This window comes from Excalfactoria chinensis, chromosome 3 (assembly GCF_039878825.1).
Source record: "Excalfactoria chinensis isolate bCotChi1 chromosome 3, bCotChi1.hap2, whole genome shotgun sequence".
NCBI lineage: Eukaryota > Metazoa > Chordata > Aves > Galliformes > Phasianidae > Excalfactoria > Excalfactoria chinensis.
In genome coordinates this window covers 92,441,102-92,461,336 of record NC_092827.1, presented here as the reverse complement: position 1 = coordinate 92,461,336, position 20,235 = coordinate 92,441,102, and the positions used below count along the sequence as shown (strand labels likewise).

Sequence of the window (20,235 nt, the reverse complement as noted above, 5' to 3'; positions counted from 1 at the left end):
CATCAGCAGGGGACTAGTGATCTCTTCATCTTCAATGCTCCGGGATGGCTTGCTGATGCCACAGCTCCTGCTGCATCGGCCCAGAGCAGCCCTAACGCTTGCACTCCCTGTGCCTGTGTGGTGCAGCAGTGATGCTGGAAACAGCTGGTGTTCCACTTTAGAAATAACATCTGTGGGCTTCAGCTCAGACCTTTCAGAGACCTAAATGGCGACGTTTAATATTGCATAGATTTGGCAAACTGAAGGAATCCTAAGACAATATTACATTGCTGATTTTTGCTTGAAGGTCATTCAAGCTGACGCACATCCTAATACCTAAGCCAAGCTTACAATCAATAAATATCTTAACTTAGACTACCTAATCTGGACTAAACATAACACTAAACTGTACCACAGTTCATTTCTTTCCCTATTCTACCTTCTATGTAAAGCTGATAGAGAATGCCATCAGCCCTTGAAATCCTTTGTCAGAGCAGCTCATATTTCTGGCCATGCCTCCCACCTAACCCCAAACCCAAGATTCTTCTGTAGCTATCAGTCTCACTTCATCAGCAAGCTGGTCAGCACGCCGCTGCATTTCTTCCAACTCATTGCGCATATCCGCGTCTTCCGCCATTTTAGCTGTGGGTGTGTTTGTGGAAGCTGCAGATCAAGGATTTGTGCTCAGCTGCCTGCAAGCCTGGAAGACAGCAAAAAGGGAAAGAAACAGCGCGGTTAGGCTCCCTCAAGCATTGAAATGCACTTAAATGTCAGTCACCCAGAAGTCCTTTTGTAACATGAATGCTTTCACCCAACCTCTTTCTTTCTGGACAGTAATTCCTATCTAGTACAGAGGTCACAAGATTTTTCAAGGTGATGTCTTAATCTTGTACTATTAATCACTCTTTAGGAAAAAGGATTCATTCTTGTCATTTTAATTGAGGAAAAGTGAATCCTTCCGTTATCGTTAACAATGCAAATGCTATACATATCGCAGCTGAATACTCAGGAGGCATTATTCATATCGGAAGTGGGCTTGGCACCCAATTATACTTTCCTAGAATTAAAATCCTTAATGTAAAGGAGGCCAAGGTCAAGCTTATGCCCCTCGCATCCTATATTTAGCTGCATTGCTTGGAGGGCTGGATGCTCAGCTAATGAATTTCTAATGAAGTTGAAGACAACGAAATTTTTTTATCACCAATGGCTTGTCCAAACTGCTCTAGTTCAGGCTCCAAAATAATATTTACAGGTAGGCTGGCTGAAGTCATCTACCTGGGAGAATCTTTCATCTCAGGTGAGAAGTCTACAGGAGTTAACTAGTACCGTCATCTTCCCCCCAGGTTCTGATCTTGGTTATCCCTCTCAATACTGATCAACAGCATTGAGCTCCTTCTAACTAGAGATCAGGATGCAACCCACTAATCCTCATTTAGTTAGGGCTTCTTTTTTGTTATAAATTCAAGCTAGCTCTGATTACTGAGCATGACTTGATTAAGAAAGGCGGGTCCTCCTACCATCTGTCAGGTCTTTATAACAACAACACCAGCTTATTTCTCTGCTTGATTCAAGCATGGCACGTTGCAAATTGCTGCTCACTGAATGTTAGATTTGTTCATTGCAGGTGCAGAAGAGAAGGAAAGTTGTGGGGGACTGAGAATATACAGCCATAAAGCACATGCTATCATGCTCAATTACAGAAAGAGGACAAAAGGAGCCCCTTTCAGTAAAGCTTCTCTAGGAAAGCAAAATCCCAGGGGCTATTTTCTGCTCTTTCTTTGCATTATGTACAACCCTTATAAAGCAAGGGAGAAGTTGGCTGTAAAATTTTAACAATAATAACTTAGCTTAAAAGCGAGTTATTTTCTTTCTGAGATGAATCCAACTCCTTACAGCAGTCTGTACCACAACAACAGGAGTATGAGCTGAACAGGTAAAGCTAGATGGCCAAGATATTTCCTGGACCATGCCCCAGAAAGGGGCTTAGAAATGTGTAAGGAGCTCCTTTCATTTTCCCTGAAGCTCCATCAACAAATTTCCTATTTTTCTTATCTAAGAAGGAATATGTGACCTTCATGCTTTTTGCATTAGCCGTGCCCTCGCTTGTGGTTGCTTTTCCTCTTTGAAGATACAGCAGGAAGAAATTCATCTTGGAGAGCCAGCCCTGAAGCTATTGGCGCAGTATCCTGCTTTCATCACTGAGCACATCGCTACATCTTTGTCAGAGGGAGGCTGACATTTCATGATGGGTCACACAGTGTTTAGGAGCCCAAATATATGCTGGAGAAGAAGCCCACCCCATTTTGCCAGCTGCATGATCACAGCAGTGTGAAGAACCAAGCTTAAGCATCTCATCTGCAGCCCCAGCTGATGCAAATGCAGAGCTTAATTTCATGGCTAATATTCAGAGTGATATTGGGCACTTCAAGGATGCTCACAAACAGCAGTAAATAAGCTTTATGAAACTCTCACTCTGAGGATTAGGAGGAAAAACTGAATCAGTAATCAGTCTCCTGAATGGTTTGTGTATGTGTGGGGACAGTCTCAAGGCCACCTCAATAGTCCCACTCCGTTGCTGCTCTCAGAGTGCCTTTTGAGGCGTACCAAGCAGATCCAAAAAGATACTGTCCCTGAAAAGCAAATGGAGCAAGTCTGACTGGGATAAAAATAAGTTATTTTGATAAAGAACCATTGTCCAAAGTCCTGTTCCACTTGGCACAAGCTGGCACTAGAGCAGTCATTACTTTGCAAACTGTGTTTTTTTCCCATATCAAGGTAAAACTCAGCACTTAAGTATTTCTAGCACTGCTTCTGCAATAGAGAATTTGTGGATGTAGTTTTATAATAGTCAATTAAATTGTCTCCTCTGCCTGGATTCCTCACTACTCTTGTACAGGCAGCAAAACAGCACTGAGCTTTAGCAAAAATCATGACATGTTCTAATCGGTATATACATGTAGCTGTGAGGGGCAGAAAACTGGTTTTGTTTGTTCTCTATCTGATAGCATTTTCATAGCTGTAAACAGAGGATTTGGTTCAGTCTCTAAGCATATCCCACATGATCTCAGTGATCATAGACATGTGAGAGAAGGTGCAATGAGCGCTACTCCTGACAATAACGAGCAGTGCAGTCTGTTTGTCAGATAATAAAAACTGTGCAGAAAATTCAGCTCTCAAGTAAATTTCAGACTGGCTTTTGGTCTTTTATTTATGATTTTTTGATCATGAGCCAGCAGTAGTTTTGGAAGGTACAAAAAAGAAAAGCAACAGAAGGGTGAAATACTGTGATTTTTCTTAGGGTTATCCTTTTCAGTTAATTAGAAGCATCAGTTGTCATCTTAGTGACAAATGCATCCTATTTTGCATCAAACTAAAAAATTGTCAGACGTTGCAACCAGAAAGATGTTCTGTAGCAAGTGATCGAACTTGACAGGTTTATTGAGCTTGTTTGGTATTTGTAAAGCACTTAGAATGGATTGAGAAATAGCAAGAAGCATTCTTCCAGACAAGTCATTTTACATCAAGGTTTAGTCATAAACAAAAGTACCCTGCAGCAGTGTTGATTCAACTTTACTTAATAGAAAACCATGCACAAGAATCGATAAAGGTTACTCATTTGCAGGCAGTATGTTAGACTGCATGTATGTTGCGGGCAGTTGGGAATAGAGTTAAATTTTTTGCATATTTTGCAGTTCCAAATGTGGAATAGGACAGATTAGTCATAAGATTTTCTTTGAAAAGTCCCATTCAGGCTGAAATTCCATTTCAGTTTCATGAAATTTCAGCAACAAACTCTGATATATATAAAATCACATTGAGAGCGCATTTCTGTGGTCTAAAGGGAATTACCTTACTACGAAGCAAATGAAGTTTTCCTTCTGTGATGTTCTCTGGAAAAATTTGGGGCATATATATATTCCTCTTGATATATTAAAGCACTGAAACTGCAGTATTGGTAAGAAAAGGTAAACAGTAACAGAGCTGCTCTCACTGCTTGTGGGACAGACTTTCCAAAGCATGCAGCAGTAGTTTATCTTTGGGCCTACTAAAGCCCACTGCTATTTTAGTAAAATGGGAACTGATCAAAGATACTATTGACGACTTTGGGGAATAAATTTCTTATTGTATTTTGCATTCTGTTCTCATTCAAGCTGATCTGAACCAGCTATCAAAAGCCTGTAATGGTCTTAGGAATTCTTGGTATGAGTGGATATAACCTCTTAGAAATGTGCTCTTTACTTTCAGTAGACTACATCTTGTTTTGTCTACAGTCATTGTGTAGATGACAGATCAGGAAATCAAAGTTGTGATGTACTGAGGTATTTAGATCTCCAACTTTGATAAAAGCAAGTTACTACAGAAGTTACAGCTGCTTGCATGCACTCAGTCAATTTTTGTTAATGCTTACAGTAATTATATATGCAAATGCAAGCTCAGAATTTCCCAGAGATTTTGGTTTCTCCATTTAAGAGAGGAGAAACCATGTGTGTTTACCTACAAACATTCATAATGTTCTGTTAAAAAACAAAACTTCTGAAGTTGTTACAAAAAAAATTGTATACCAAGCTGTGCTCTGTGTTTTCTAGACAAGGCAAATAGCTTTAGGGCATTGGATGATTTACATTAATTTCCCTCATAATTAGTCTTCCATGTATGTCAGTGGTGGTAGAGAAGTACAACAGGAGAATAAGGGTTAAAGAAAAATACCAAGAGACAAGACTGGCTAATGAAAGTATATTGCCAATTATACTTTTAATTCTGCATTTGATATTTTAGTAGTTGTCAGATACAATGAAGAATCTCATAGTGAGAACATTATATATCCTTGCAGAATCATAGTGAAGTCTAAGAGAGACCTAAATGTATCCCCAAGGGAAGAGAGAGACAATGAGTGACCTTTGAAAGCAAATATTTGCTTCACAGTGATATAAACACTTCAATGCAATAAATACAGGAAAATGAAAATGCTGCAATTTACTGTGGTGAAAGCAACGCTGCAATAAAGTGTTCTTTTTTAGGCACTCTCCCTGTTATTAAAGATACATCTACTCTTCCCCTGGATATTTGTGGCCAGAGGATAACTGCACTGGCGTATTCTACTAAAAAGTTGGTCAATACATCACTTTCCGCTTCTTTCTTGTAAGACTGAAAGAGCGTTACCATGGTGGAGTGGCAGTGGAAAACCCAGTGAGAGACTTCGGTCATCAGGCATCTCAGGAAGGATGCTGAGTTATTTGAGTCTAGGTGTGCTTTAGTTGCAGCTGTCCCCCTTTCATTTTCAGTCTGCTCACTGGCAGAGGGAATGACACACACTGCCGAAGTGAAGAAATTTGGCTCTAGGCGAAAGAGGCAACACTGTGCATTGCCTTCCCTCCTCACTGCTGCCTTGCACTCAGACAGTTCCCTAGGTGCTGCATGAGACACGTTCAGTCATGGGACATGGCCAGGAGCAAGGCAGTTCAGGGCTTTACAGGATCCCACCCTCAAACCGTCCATCCTTTTCCCTGCTCACCTGTCCAGCCCCTCAGCCATGCCTTTCCCCACTTCCTCCAGCCCCCCTGTTTTAAATAACTCTGAAATAAGATCTTAGAGGAAATCTACTTTTTGTATCCCTTCTGCAGCACAGCATATCATCTGGCTACAAGATAGCCCAAGACTTTCAGTAGAGTTACCATTTCCAAAAAAAAACAACCCTGTCACATCCATGTTGTAGATTAAGCCCCAAAGCAGCCTCCATGTTCCTGTGGGTTATGATAAGGTCCTCATTTTCTTTCTTTTGCTCTCACTGTTGTTTGCTTGCATGCCTTTGGGCACAGCTCCACCTCCCTGGCTGTCAGAGCCTGGTGATAACTGATTCTCCTCTGCTTTTTGCTTGTAATTCTATAAAGAATAATGCTTGCTGGTGAGGGCTTGACAGGGAGTGACTTTGGAAAAGACAGGCAGTGAGATCTTGCAAATTTGAATTCAGGAGAAAGAAGTGATTCCTACTTTGTCACCATCTTCCTGCATCATCTTAGACAACTTATTTTACTCTCAGGGCTTGCTTGTGTTGCCTAAAGACATATCTCTGGAGCTATGTCAGGTGCTCTAGGTATTTTGTTTCCTGCTGCTGGCTGTATCTGTCAGCCTCATGCAGATGTCTGGGATGTGCTCTGATGGGACTGCTTGTCCATATTTAACAACTAAATCTGTCTCCCATCTACACCATGTGGATTAAAGTCTTCCTTCCATGCTTTGCAGGTGTTTCAGAGCACAAGCTGCGCTCTGTTTGGGAATGTTCTGCTGCAGGACAACAAGAGCTTGTGGATAAATGCTAGTGAGTGCACGTCTGCATTGAAGCCCCATCTAGTTGGAATGAGAACTCCCCAGACACAGGCCAAAATGAAGATGTTGAAGTATAATTAGACAAAATTACAATTCCTAACTGTTTGCTGAATGTGTTGAAAAAGGGATCCGGAAATCAGATTTCCTTTGGGCTTGTGTTGCTATAATGACAAAAAGCTCAATAAAATGATTACTTAGCATGAATGCAGCTACACAACATAAATGCTACCAGGGAAATGACTTTTTCCTGTAAACGTGAGCACCTCTGTCCCCAACACTCTGGGGTATATGACTGTGACTGTGCATATACGCAGTTGCAGTGCAGCAGACAAGTTGTACTGACACGACGACTCCGTGACTGCCGTTTCTGCACACAGGAAAGTTATGAGCAATACATCCCACACTTCCCCCAGGCACTGCAGCCAGCAGCAGTGGCAGGTGGAACAAGTTGTTGCTGAGATCTCAGAGAATAAGAGGTGGTCATAAAAGAAACGCCCGGAGCCACCCTATCCCCATACAAAGCAAGGCGTTGTTGTCCTGTCAGCTGTCAGACAACACTGCCGTTTTACGCAGCTCCAACATGTGAACGTCACTTTATCAGCCTACTGCACCCAAAGAAAAAAAAATGAAAGAAGCAGAACGGCCATTTTGTAACCATTTCTCATCAGAGAAATAATAAGTTGACTTCCTATCCCTTTTACTGATAACAAAACCATTTTCAAAAATAAACCTTTCAACGTGTTATCTCCTTGCAGTCATTTCCAGAGCTGCGTACCCACGTTTTATCTTTTTTTTTTCTTCTTACTTTCTGGCACAGTAACAGCATAGCCTTGCAGGCAAAGATGTTTGTTCTTTCTGTCTGGGAGAGCAACCAGCTGGCATGGAGGATGGTGAAGAAGGAAACCATCATTGCAGGAGTGGGCATCACATCTGGAGGAAGCTGCTGGCAGTGCAGAGATACCGAGCAGACCTGGACTGAACAGGCTGCAGTGCCTGATGCCCAGCTACCACAGATGACTGCCTCATACAGCTTCATTCCTAATTTAGTAGGCAACGTGCTGTGTTTCCCTGAGTTTTTTTCTCGCTAATCTTGCTAAGACGCTATTAAGACCCTCACTTGTCCCGCATATAGAAAACATTTTACTTCTGGCTAAAACTAATTCACAGCCAGCGAATAGCAGCTCATTCTCATGCTTGTCTTCAGATTAAATAGTTCTTCTTCCTGGTCTCTGTCTCTCTCTCTGAAGTATAAGGAATAGCAGTAACAACTTTTTTCATTTCTTGTGACACAAGAGACGAGACTGTTAGTTCTCCCTTGGCAGGAGAACTGTTTGTTGCCCTTGCCATCCTAGCAGTTGCTCATTCAGTTTGAATTAGTCATCTCTGGAAATGGCTGGCCAGCATTTCACAGGGGTTGATATGGGCTTTGCTCAAAGGGCTTAGTGCTTTCCCATCCTTCCAGGAGATACCTACTCCAAAATATCCTCCAACCTCACTTGCCATTTGCATAGCTGGATCTTGGTGGCTCAGGACAAGAAATCCAGGTATTAGTATAGAGGATTAAATGAAATATCGTGACTTGTGACGAAGATAATTTTGTGGCCAGAATCTGGGAGAAAAGCCAAAAGTGTCTGCTCAGCTGCGGGATGAAATTTCCAACTGTGTCACAATTCTCAGTGCAATTCATACCCTAAATTTGTTCAGGTGCTCCTCAAAATACTCTCCATTACTGCTGCAATGGCAAGCAGCCAGTTTCTCTTCTCTTTGATTACAGTGCAACCTGAGTTTCTTTATGCTACTCCTAAGCCACTAAATCTGATTAATGGCCAATTTTAGAAGCTAGGGGTGACAGTCATGCCCCGTTTCAGGTTGGAGGAAGTTTCACCGCTGCCATGGCCAGGGTCAGGCTTGCAGGTGTCAGCTACCAGCTGGCAACATGCTGGTAAATCCCAGCAATATATGGAGGGTAAATAGTGGAATGTGGTGAAAGCATAGAAATTGAGTGTTTGGAGTTTTAAAGACAGATTTTTTCTTGAGATTTTACCTGTCCCCTTCTGTTTCTCTTAGATGTCAGTTACAAAGGTAGGGTAGGTAGACAGATAGATAGATAGGTGGACTATATATAAATTTATAGAACTGAATAATTGCAAGATGTTTATTGAAAGATATAAGAGGCAGTATGAAACAGAATAATTATGTAGTGTTATTTCCTGAGGAGCATAAGGGGAGCTCCCAGTCCAGCTCCCTCCTTCTCTGAACACATCCAACCCTCTCCCACATCTCCTGGTTTAAGTTAATTATCACCTCTGCTGAGCATCTCAAACCAAAGTGATCTTTTGTTGCAAAGGTTGGAATCAAACCTAGGCAGTGATGGGGAAACCAGTGAGTGGGTCTGGCATCCACTGTCATCTTGTAGCACCAAAGGTGTAGTGCCTATCTGCACCAAAGTGTTATTGCTTCTTTTCCTCACTATTTTGAGTTGTTTACAGACCATGACTGCTAAGTGCTGAGGTTTGGCAGGTGGTATGAAACACCTGCTTCCACTGGGCTCAAGGAAAGGGGTTGGTCATAGTGTGGGCTGGTGGTGGGCAGTGAGAAACAGCCAATTTGCTCATGTCACCCACAGAGGCCAGAGCAATCTGATTCAACCTTATAAAGTCATGGTAATACAGAAGATGAACGGTGTCTGTGCCTATTAACTACTCCCCAGTGCTGCCGTTAGTGTTTGTGAGTCAGGAGCATTTCATCTATTTAACTTGTGATGCAGCATGAGAAAATTACCTTAGCTCACTTCTATCTGCTCATTCTTTCATGCTCAGTCCTGCCAGTGGGGATGTCTTACATATCAGCACGAAGGCAAGCAACTGGCTTCTGTGTGTTTGTGTTTGAGGGTGAAGAGCCTCCTTTTGTATCTTCATAAATTAAGAGGAACAGACTCTGAGCCAGAGGAGAAACAAGTTGAACATCTACAAGTAAGAATTCAACACAAGTGCTTGTTCAAAAGGCTTTGCTCTTCATTGCCTCAGCATTTTCTAAGTCTTGACTGAGCTTGCAGAGTCCATGTAAAATGACCTCGTGTTGGAAGAGTTACACACACTTAGATTACGTGTAGACCAAATCACTGGCAGTAAATGCAAGACAGTAGAGATCATCTTCATATTTCTTATAATGATCCTTGAAAGCAGACAGACAACTGAAGAAAGAAATCTTAGGCTAAATGGATGATAGAAAGGAAGTCAATGAATATTACAGGAGGAGAGTGCATTTGCACTGGCCTCTGTCAAGAAGTAGCACCGCTGTATTTTGTGTATTTTGTGGAAGTCTGCAAGACAGTAATTTTCTTGTGGTAATTTATTTAATTAAGAAGTGACTTTTTAATTAATTTAATGGAATAGCAAATAGCTCCATCATTAAAAGTTATAGAATTCTTAATTAGTATGTTAAAAAATGATTAATTTGGTGTTTTCCCTTCTTTATAAGCCCTGATGCTTTTAGGGCTTCAAGATACAAGCTGCAAGTGAAACTAGTGCTTTTTTCAAAGCTTAGTATAGAAGGGATGGTGATTTTGGTAGCTGGGAAAATATAGAAAGAAGCTTTGTGAAAAAGAGCCATAGCTCAGTATTTCTGCTAAAGAGATTGGCGATGAAATAGTTAACACCATCAGCACCAATGCTGTTGTAGTTTTGATTTCAAGGCAATAGGCAGGAATTAGGCTTTCCCCTGACAGTATTTGTAACAGGCTGTCAGAAGACTCAGGAAGACAACATTTCTTTTCTTTCTGCATGGCTTGCTTTGCAGTCCAGGACTCACACACCCCCACCCTGAGCTCTCTTATACCACCGTTAAGGATTTCCTTATCAAATGCTGAACAGTGTTTTGTTTGAATTGAGTGCTGCAGAAGCCCTACTCCTTCACTCCTCCTCAACATTCAATCTTAGCTCGTATTCTTTTTTACCTTAAAGCACCACTGAGGTTTTACAAGTGCAACATTGCTTTGCCAAAGAAACATATATGTACTTGACTTCAGTAGCTTCTCTGGGTAGGCTGCACTGGCTTCCAGGTGTGCTTGTCTGGGGATTGAGGTGCAGACACAATGCCAAACAGTAGCTTCTGCTAGCAAGAGCTGGTAGTGTAGACTTCAGCCTCTGCAGATGTGATCTCGATAGAAACAAATGACAACTAATACAACTATTGGTACATACAAGCAATCCAACAGGGAAGTACATTTCTATGAGTTATCTTGAGGGTATTAGGAAAGTAAATAAACAACTTTCCACTATAGACATATACTTGTGGTAAATAAAGCAGTTCATTGTATTTATAATATTCATCCTTTCTTCTCATTTCTCTCTGATGGTATATGCATGGCCACGTTTCAACTGAAGATCTGATATATTTTTAGCAGAAAGACTAAATCTTCTTTGACTAAGTCGCCAGAATCAAATCAGCACTGACAAAATATAAGCATTACGAAACTGGACTGATGATGTTATCTGAGATATTTAACTGAAGAATGGGGATTTTTAAAGCTATGATGGATTCAAGGGAGATGGTGAATAAAAAGTCACTTTGTCTTTGTGTCACTTGGTTATAGCTGATTATTTATGTGCTTTTCTTCTTCAAAAGAAGAGACAGTACCTCATCTTTAATGATACGATTTCATTGTCCATCTATTAATTCATCTGTCCAGCCATCCTTCTGTTTGTTATAGCATACAACATTTGAAGCAGGTAGCAAGAAGGAAGAGAGTTCACCAACTTTTTCTTTTCCTTGAGGCTTGTGGCCATTTGTAGAGGGGGGGTTGTTTCGTGGAACTGTAGTATTGTATGTGAAACAGAAAAGGTACAAGAAATATTAGGCCCGAGGCAAAGAAACAACTATGCAAAATATGCCTGAAAGCAGTTCAGATCATCCACACTTCTTCCCCTCTATTCTGCACTGTTGAGACCTCACGTGAAGTACTGCATCCAGATGTGGAATCTTCAGTACAGGAAACATACACCTGTTGAGTCACATTCACAAGAGGGTCACAAAGATGACTCAAGGAATGGAATATCTCCCCCATGAGAACAAGGCTGAAAGAACGAGGACTGTTCATCCTGGAGAAGAGAAGCAAGACCTGATAGCACCTTTTCAGTATCTAAATGAAGGCTATAAGACTCTTTAGCAGGGTCTGCTGTGATAGGATGAGGGGGAATGGTTTCAAACTAAAAGAAGAGAGATTTAGTTTGGATAAGAGAGAAAAGGTTTTTACCTTCGATGAGGCAATGAAACAGGCTGCCCAGAGAAGTGTGGATGCCTCAGCCTTGGAGACATTCAAAGTCAGGCTGGACTCTGGGCAACCTGATTGAGCTGTAGATGTCCATGTTCACTGTAGGGGAGGTGGACTAAATGACCTTTAAAGGCCCCTTCCAACTCAAATGATTTTATGATTCTATGATTCTTCAGTATTTCTTGTAGGTTTTCTCTAGGACAACAGATGGAAAAAAAAAAGGGGGGGGGGGGGGAGGGCTGGGTCTTCTTCAAGATACTCTGAACTACTGCACTACTATGCTTTGCATACAAACAGCTGTGCTCTTGGCTCAGTATTCACTTTCTTGCACATCCAGAGCAGCACAGCCCTAATCCCAGGTCTGTTGTCCTCAGCTTTGTACAGCAGTCTCCACTGAGCCCGAAACTGTGAAAGGTAGGAGCTAACGCTGAAGAAAGTCCAGGACCTCTGACAACCTACTCTGCTTCAAGAAAGAAATAGAAGTAGCTGTAGCCACAGACACACTATAAAAAGAAAGGACTCTATCTAGGTTTTAACTGGTCTCGTTCTTTAAATACATATAGGTGATAAATAGATAAACAGATGGATATGTAATATGCAGCTGGCACAACATAAAGACATAGCACAGTATCTCTTTTAAAAGCAGTTCATATGGTAAATAGGCTTGAGAACCCACTTTTGAACCCACAAACCTTTTAAAGATATTATTTTTCCTTTTTGGTTATTTCAAGGCTTCACAAGGGCTAAAAATACTGCTGTCATTAGACAGCTCATCTTCCTTAAGTGAAGCTGAAGCCTTGACCAAGCTAGACCCTCCAAAAAGCCAGTGGTTTTTCAGGTGCCATTCAGACAAGGGAGAAAAACTTCTGTTCCTTTCACTGGGTATGGCTGGGAGATTAAATAGGAAGACTTCAGCATCATATGCACTATGCATTGCTGGCTGTATGGGAGATTGGTAATCACAGCCTGAACCTCTGATTAATCAGCTGAGGCAAGTATGGGGTCAGCTGTGGGAGCACAGGTGAGAGTGATGTAGCTGTGCTCCCGGAAGGGGTGGAGCTTGACTCCATCCCCTCTGAGACCTCATTTAAGGGCTGACCCCCACTGGAGCAGTATCTCTTGGAGATCGCTCACCAGGGAGGACTGCCTCAGCTGCTTCAGTCAAGGCACCACCGTTGGTGAGTTTTCCCTTTACTCATTCACTTATATACCTTCTGTACATTTTGTTTCCATCTGTACATTTAAAACCAATACATTTGGCGAGCCAGGCAGGAGCCTGCAAATATCGGAAAAAAAAAAATGTCTTTCCTGTGGAATGTGTTTAGCTGGTTCAAGGGGGAGAAGATCACCCCCTTAGGGAAAATCCTCCCTGGACAAATACCAGGGTTTGAGGCGTCCCCATATTTTCAATTAGCGACGATTATCGAACAATGGGGGCCCTTACGGGTAACGGGCAATATGTCCCCTTACCATCTAACTGAATACTTTCAGGGGTTGCAAAAAGATATTTTGACAACCAAAGAAACGCAAATGGACCTGCACCTCGAGATGGCTTGTCTCCAGTAACATCTATCAAGCACTGGCCCACGGAAGATCGTGAATACCCATCCAATCATCATTTGAATAACATCAGCATTCGGTGCGACGGGAAATTGTATCAGCGTCGCGTTGGGTCTCTGTGATAAGGGAAAACTCACCTAATCATTGGTTCACGCTGTGAAGGGGTGGAGTGTATGGGAGATTGGTAATCACAGCCTGAACCTCTGATTAATCAGCTGAGGCAAGTATGGGGTCAGCTGTGGGAGCACAGGTGAGAGTGATGTAGCTGTGCTCCCGGAAGGGGTGGAGCTTGACTCCATCCCCTCTGAGACCTCATTTAAGGGCTGACCCCCACTGGAGCAGTATCTCTTGGAGATCGCTCACCAGGGAGGACTGCCTCAGCTGCTTCAGTCAAGGCACCACCGTTGGTGAGTTTTCCCTTTACTCATTCACTTATATACCTTCTGTACATTTTGTTTCCATCTGTACATTTAAAACCAATACACTGGCAAATGTTTATAGTAAGAATAATAAATTGGGAATGACTGTTTAAAATACGTACTTACAATGTCCTTGTAACTGCACAAGTCAAATATTGAAAGCATCTGACATTTCTAGGCTACGCAACAAATTATATTAGCCACAGGAATGCATAATGGTCCCCCACGGATATGCAAATCTTATTCACTCGTTTTCTAAGGCCTCTGCTGCTTTCTGATTCACACCTACGACTAATTCCTAGCTGCTACTTTTTTTCCCAGGAATCACTATTACAAAACCAAAGAGGCCAAGGGCGCACATTGGCTTTCTCTGATGCAGGGTATGAGAACTCCTCATTATTTATTACAGGCTCACGAGGCTGATTTAGGAGCCTTTCTTTGTCTGAAGTCCATTTTAGCCATTGCAGGCTGATAAAAAAATCCAGCACACTCCTTCAGTGCTCTGAAGATTACACAGACTCTCAGGCGAGGATTTAGCTGTACTAATACAGGAGCACAACTTCTTTTTTTTCTCCTTTCTTTTTTTGTTGACCAATCAACTCCACTACAGGCTAGATTGCGCCTCAAGGGCATCGCTTTCAGCCACGTGATCTCCAGATTAACAGAGAGAGGCTGCAAAATCCTTTCCGCTCAAACTGTTTTAACAGAGGATCAAAATCTTCCTCTCTGCATGGGGATTTTTATTTAGCTAGTTCTTTTTATTCGGTTTGCGCATGTTTGCAAAAGAATCAAGGCCTGCAAGGGCATGTAAAATGGTCTGTTTTGTTTTTTAACCTTTTCAATCTGTGTTTGGAAATAGAAAGTTTTCCAGTTCTTTGTGGGAATGTTGCCTCTTTCCTGGAACTTATGGTTGCATTCTTATTTGTTGTATTTATTGAGCGCACAGATGATGGCCTTCAAAGGTCAAAGATCAAGAATTTTTTGCAAAACTCCTCCTTTCCTTCATTAAGGGAGGTGGATGTATTGAAGCAAGCAGTAATCAAATCTGAATGGGAAGGGCCTGGGAAAGGTGTGAGCTGGGTGAGTCCTAAGGAGTTGCATGAGATTTACAGGGCTCTGCTGAGCAATAAACCACAGGATTAAATGTGATCATGTAAATAAAATAAATGGCAGTTGAGTGATCCTTGGCCCCAGCAGCCTGGCTACTAGGAAGCCACCATTTCTATGGAGATTCCCATTCAAACTTTTTGTATTCAAAACATAGATCTCCTCTGAGATATGCAGGGACAGCTATTGCTAACAGGAAGAGGGACCCAAGCACATTCACTGTGGTAGCAGAGAAGTGTTTTTACTGGGAAAAAAAATACTTTTTTTAAAAAATGAAGGAAAGAAAACCAAACAACCTTACATTCATTTTGGGCATGAAAACTCACCTGGAGCTACATAAGGTGAGCATCCCATGGGAAGGTGTACAAACAACATAGCCAAGTGGTTTCTTTGGCTATGGCATTTACTGAGACAAAACTAACCCACTCTCTCAGCTGACAGATAATGAACCACAGCAGTGAGCTCAGTGGAGTGTGGTTCACATAAAGCCAAGAAAATCATAGAATCATAGAATGGTTTGGGTCAGAAGGGACCCTTAAGATCATCTAGTTTCACCTCCCCTGCTATAGGAGGGGACTAGACCAGGTTGCTCACAGCCTCATCCAGCCTGGCCTTGAATACCTCCATAGAGGGAGCATCAACACCCTCTTTGGGCAACCTCTTCCAGTGTAGCAGCAGCAATAGCAACAGCAAGAATAAACTCAGCAAAAGAATAGTAGTTGTCCTTTGAAAGCAATCACAGCCTAGTCATGAGCAAGTTATATAATTCAGCAAATAGAGGATTCTCCTTGCATTATTCTTGGATATTCCCACAGTCTCACTGTCAAAATCCTGCAGCTTTAGAATTCAAGCTGGGGAGCAGGGTGTGTGCATCAGAAATCCAGATAAATTTTGGGTTGAGACAGCCTGCTCTTCCAGCAGTCTAAATTTTAGAGAGCAGAGCTTTTCCCAAGGACAGATGACTATCAGCAGTGCTTCCTCCCAAACATTGCAGAGATGACTCACTCAGATTCAGTTCAGCCTGGGAGCAAGAGGCGCCATTGCTTACAAAGCTGCAGCATGACAAGGACCACAGGGCAAGGACTAAGATAAGACTGAGCTGGGGGTTTACAGTTTCTAACACTGAACGCATCTGGTCCAGCACAGTCAGTGGCACAGAGGGATGGCAGTAGGCATTCTCCCAAAAGGCACAGACAACAGCAGTAGATGACTTCTGTCTACATTTCCAAGTGAGACGTTAGGAACTGGTACGCTTTGAAGTCTGTGGGATCAGATGTTGTAAAACAAGGAAGCTCTACCCCACAAGGTGCGTTTGAACTTTTAAGTGGCCAAAATTCAATGCATCACAAGCAGATGGTGCACTTGTGTTTTGATGAAGCTGGTGAGGATACAGTGTGTGTCTCTCATTTGAGACCCACTCTAAAAGAACTGTTTTTTTTGGATTTTGATAGAAATGCTCTGGTCTTTAAGAATCAGTCAGAAATCCTTCTGCAAATACACGTTTGAGAATTTTGAGAGAGAGAAATATTTTGAAGACAAGAAGAATGTTTGCTAATGAAATCATTCTTTGGTAAAATAAATTCCAATTAGGAATACTGACCTCATTACTGTGTATTTATAGATACCACTCCTGTGAGTTAGGGCAGCAGGAGGGGGCATGAACTTCACTTGAACACAATCCCATTTAAATCTAAAGCAATCATAGTTTTCTCGTGTGTTTTATCTAATGTAAATTCCTGGATAAAGAATCAGTGAGTCCTCTTCCTGGACCTAATAACAACGTGGGAACAATTTCATGTTAGATACAGAATTCAGTTTTTTTGAAAGCAACTTTGCTCAGTTCTTTCATAGGGCAGACACTTAATAATTGAATACAAAGCGGGAGATGATTCCTTCATTTATGAAACCCCAATGGCACGTACAGCAGAAAATCCATGTAGTGTAAGAGATGGTGTAGTACAGCTGCTGCCTGCACACTTACCCTACGGGTACACTGAAGACCACAGCTCTTTTTAGCTTGGAAAATACATTTAACAAACACATCTCAAGGACATTGAGCCTGGACCCATCTGTTAAACTGAAAGTCCTTTGTTCAAGCAAGTCAGAAAAAAAAGAAAGATCCATTGTTGAGGGGAAAAAAGAAAAAGACTATTTATGTCACTTAAAACAATTAATGCCTTAAGACAACTTTATTTTTCAGCCTCTGTAAGCATGGAGCCTGCTGACTGATGGCCAAGCTGTGTCTGACATGCCCCAGGTTTAGCCCAGATAGGCTGTGCAATTGGTAAGGACAGCCAACATGGCTGTGGACACAGCCCTCAGGCTCTCTGTCCTCTTCATGTAATGAACTGCCTACAGCTAATGAAAGAGCTGCACTTCCAGGTGACATTGAGTGCAAAGGGACAGGGGCAAGAGATTTATTTAAGGAGCTTGTGGGAGGGATATGCTCTATTTTTAAAGGAAAATAATATATTTGGTGAATTCATTACAACTTTGGACCTGGATAGCTGCCCAAGAACAAGGAGCATCCTCCTCCTCTGAGGGATGTACTGCAAAACTTCCATCAACGTTCACGCTGTCTACAGCACCTACCTGCTCATTCAGGCTCACATATTGATTAATTGTGGTGTGTTTGTTGGATTTCTTGACCCTCCTTTGCTGTGAACTGCTGTACCAGGCTGAGAGAAAAACACAGATGATGCGAAGGTTCACCCTGAAGGGCTCAGGAGTTCTGCTGGAGGCCACTGCAGTCTGGCTCGACAAAACTTGTAATCACAGCTAGTTTCCAAGCTGCCTTCTGGGCTCCTATTCTCCCAGACAGTCCCACCAGCAGCTGAATGCCATTCCCCCTCCTATACCTCCAAGTGCCTCCAGACCCACAAATCCTCTCTCCTTTGCTACCAAGATTGGCAACTGATGTCATCTACATGGACTTCTGCAAGGCCTTTGACATGGTCCTGCAGTACATCCTTATCTCTAAATTGGAGATGCATGGATTTGAAGGGCAGACTATTTGGTGGATTGGGAATTGATTGGAAGGTCACAGCTAGAGCGTTGTGGTCAATGGCTCTATGTCCAGGCAGAGGCCAGTGTCCACCAGTGGTCCATCTTGGGACCAGTATTCTTCAACATCTTTATCAGTGTCATAGGTGATGTTATTGAGTGCACCTTGAGCAAGCTTGCTGATGACACCAAGCTGAGCGATGCGGTTGATACAGCAGAAGGAAGGGTTGCCATCCAGAGGGACTTTGATAAACTCAAAAGGTAGGCCCTTGTGAACCTCATGAGATTAAACAAAGTAAAGTGCAATGTTTTGCATTTGGTTTGAAGTAACCCCAGATATGTATGCACACTGGGAGAAGAATTCCTTGAGAGTAGTCATGCTAAGAAGGACTTGGGGGTCCTGGCTGATGAAAAACTTAACACAAGCCAGCATTGTGCACTTGCAACCTGAAAAGCCAATGGTATCCTGATTTTCATCAGAAGAAGAGTAGCCAACAGGGCAAGGGAGTCGATTGTCCCTCTCTACTCTGCCCTTCTGAGGTCCCAGATGTGTCCTAATCTGGGCCCCCCAACACAGGAAAGATATGGAGCTTTTGGAGAGAATCCAGAGGAGGTCCATGAAGATGATTGAAAGGCTAGAGAACCTCACCTATGAAGACAGGCTTGAACTGGGCTTGTTCAGCATGAAGAAAAGACAGCAGGGAGTTCTGATTGCAGTTTTCCAGTATTGAAAGGGAGTTTATAAACATGATGGAAATCAACATTTTACAAGTGTAGATGGTGATAGGAGAAAGGGCAATGGTTTTAAACTAAAGGAGGGGAGATTTATGTTAGATGTCAGAAGGACGTTTTAATGAGAGAGTGGTGAGGTGCTGGAACAGACTGCCGAGGGAGGCCTTGGAGGTGTTTAAGGTCAGGCTGGATGGGGCCCTGCACAATATGATCTAGTATGTATGTAACCTAGAGGCTGGCAACCCTGTCTGTGGCAGGTAGGTTGGAAGTTGATGAACCCTGAGGTCCTTTCCAAGCTAAGCCTTCTATGACTCCATGATTCTAAAATTCTCTGATTACAGCAAGGAATCTGAGAAGGAGCTTTATTTTGCATTAAACACAGGCAGAAGTAAAGCAGGGAGGGCATACCGCAGTATCCATCTTAATATTTGATGCAATGAAGCCCTCTGCCTTGGGGATTTGCTCTCAGCTGCCGCAGTCTGTGCAGACTGCTGCAGGATCCAGTGCTAGAGCCCTGCAGAAACTGACAGCCCCTGGCACCTGTCTCCAGGGCACAGGGCACAGTGGCAGTGGGCAGGCAGAGGGTCCATGTTCTGCAGTATGCATCTGCTTGGGCAACAGAGCCATGCAGCTGTTAGTGCTCTGCCCTGCCTCTGTTCAAACCCCAGACGCAGAGAGGCTTGATGACAGACTGACAAATTGTTTATATTCTTCTCTTTTCCCTACATCTTCCATTCCTTGTTATGAAGCTGCCTAAAATCCAGGTTAAATAACATAGGAGAGCAGAGTCACAAAAAAAGACTAATTACGTTCTTAGGTTTCATTAAACAGTGAGGATAACCACTGTCAGAAACTTCAGAGAGGCCCTAAACGAACACAAACTGTTGTTGCTGCCCCACAGACATCCGGCAGCAGTCTGTGAAGCAAGCTTAGCTTCAGCCTCAGAGCTTTAGGCACCCCAAAGATACAGGCCCTGACTTAGACCTTTGTCCTGACGTATGGAAACAGTCATAGCTGTGGCTGATGCTGGCAAACGTGGATAATTAATTTTAGATGAGTTCTGTATTTAAGAAAGCAAAGACAGCTTGTGAGGAAGCACTCTGTAGTTCTCTTTTTCTTCTCATCTGGAAAGCAGGGAGGTGCCTCAGGCTGAGTGAACTGAACCATCTCTGGGATCACTGAGGGAAGCTTTCAAAATGAGCAGATCTGTTCTGAGGACTTGGCTTAAGAGGCTGGAGCAGGACACTCCCACTTTAATGAAAAACTACAGAGGCCGCTCCAAAAGTAATGCCTCCTATTTTATTCTGTTGGTTCATTACATCAGAGAGAAATGTTGGTTGTATGGCAGTAGAGGCTGAACCTTCCCACCGTTATTCCACTACATTTTGTTGCCATGTGACAGAGAGCAGTGGAGGGGCAGTCTGACACAATGGCATCTGGATAGGAAACTGTTAATCACAGCCTGAGCCTCTGATTCAACCATCTGAGGCAAGTGTCAGGTCAGCTGTGGGAGCACAGGTGAAGGTAATTCAGCTGTGCTCCTGGAAGGTGTGGAACTTGACTCCACCTCTCCTAGATTTCATTTAAGGGCTGACCACCACTAAGCCAGCATCTCTTTTTGGAGATTGTTCCTTTGTGGAGTTTGGGTGACAAGCCTCAACATTTTGTATCTAGACTGGAGGTCTCAGAATTGGTGAGTTTCTTCTATAGATAATCTCTGACAATCTATTTACCACCATTCTTGTACTATTTCCAACTGTACGTTACTATTCTTGCATTATTACACTGTACAGAATCTGACATGGAAGCATGTATGAAACAAAGTGTGGAACTGAATTT

The 20,235-nt window shown here is 42.6% G+C and overlaps 1 protein-coding gene across 2 annotated transcripts in view; it reads right to left on the bottom strand.

Moving 5' to 3' along the window:
• SNAP25 (synaptosome associated protein 25) overlaps positions 1-20,235 on the bottom strand; it is a 66,006-nt gene that overhangs the window by 30,797 nt on the left and 14,974 nt on the right. For both annotated transcript variants that reach the window (XM_072332107.1, XM_072332108.1), the window contains exon 2: positions 545-679. In XM_072332107.1, coding sequence (XP_072188208.1) covers positions 545-616 — 72 coding nt within the window. In that variant the 5' untranslated portion in view covers positions 617-679. The remainder of the gene's footprint in view (positions 1-544; positions 680-20,235) is intronic.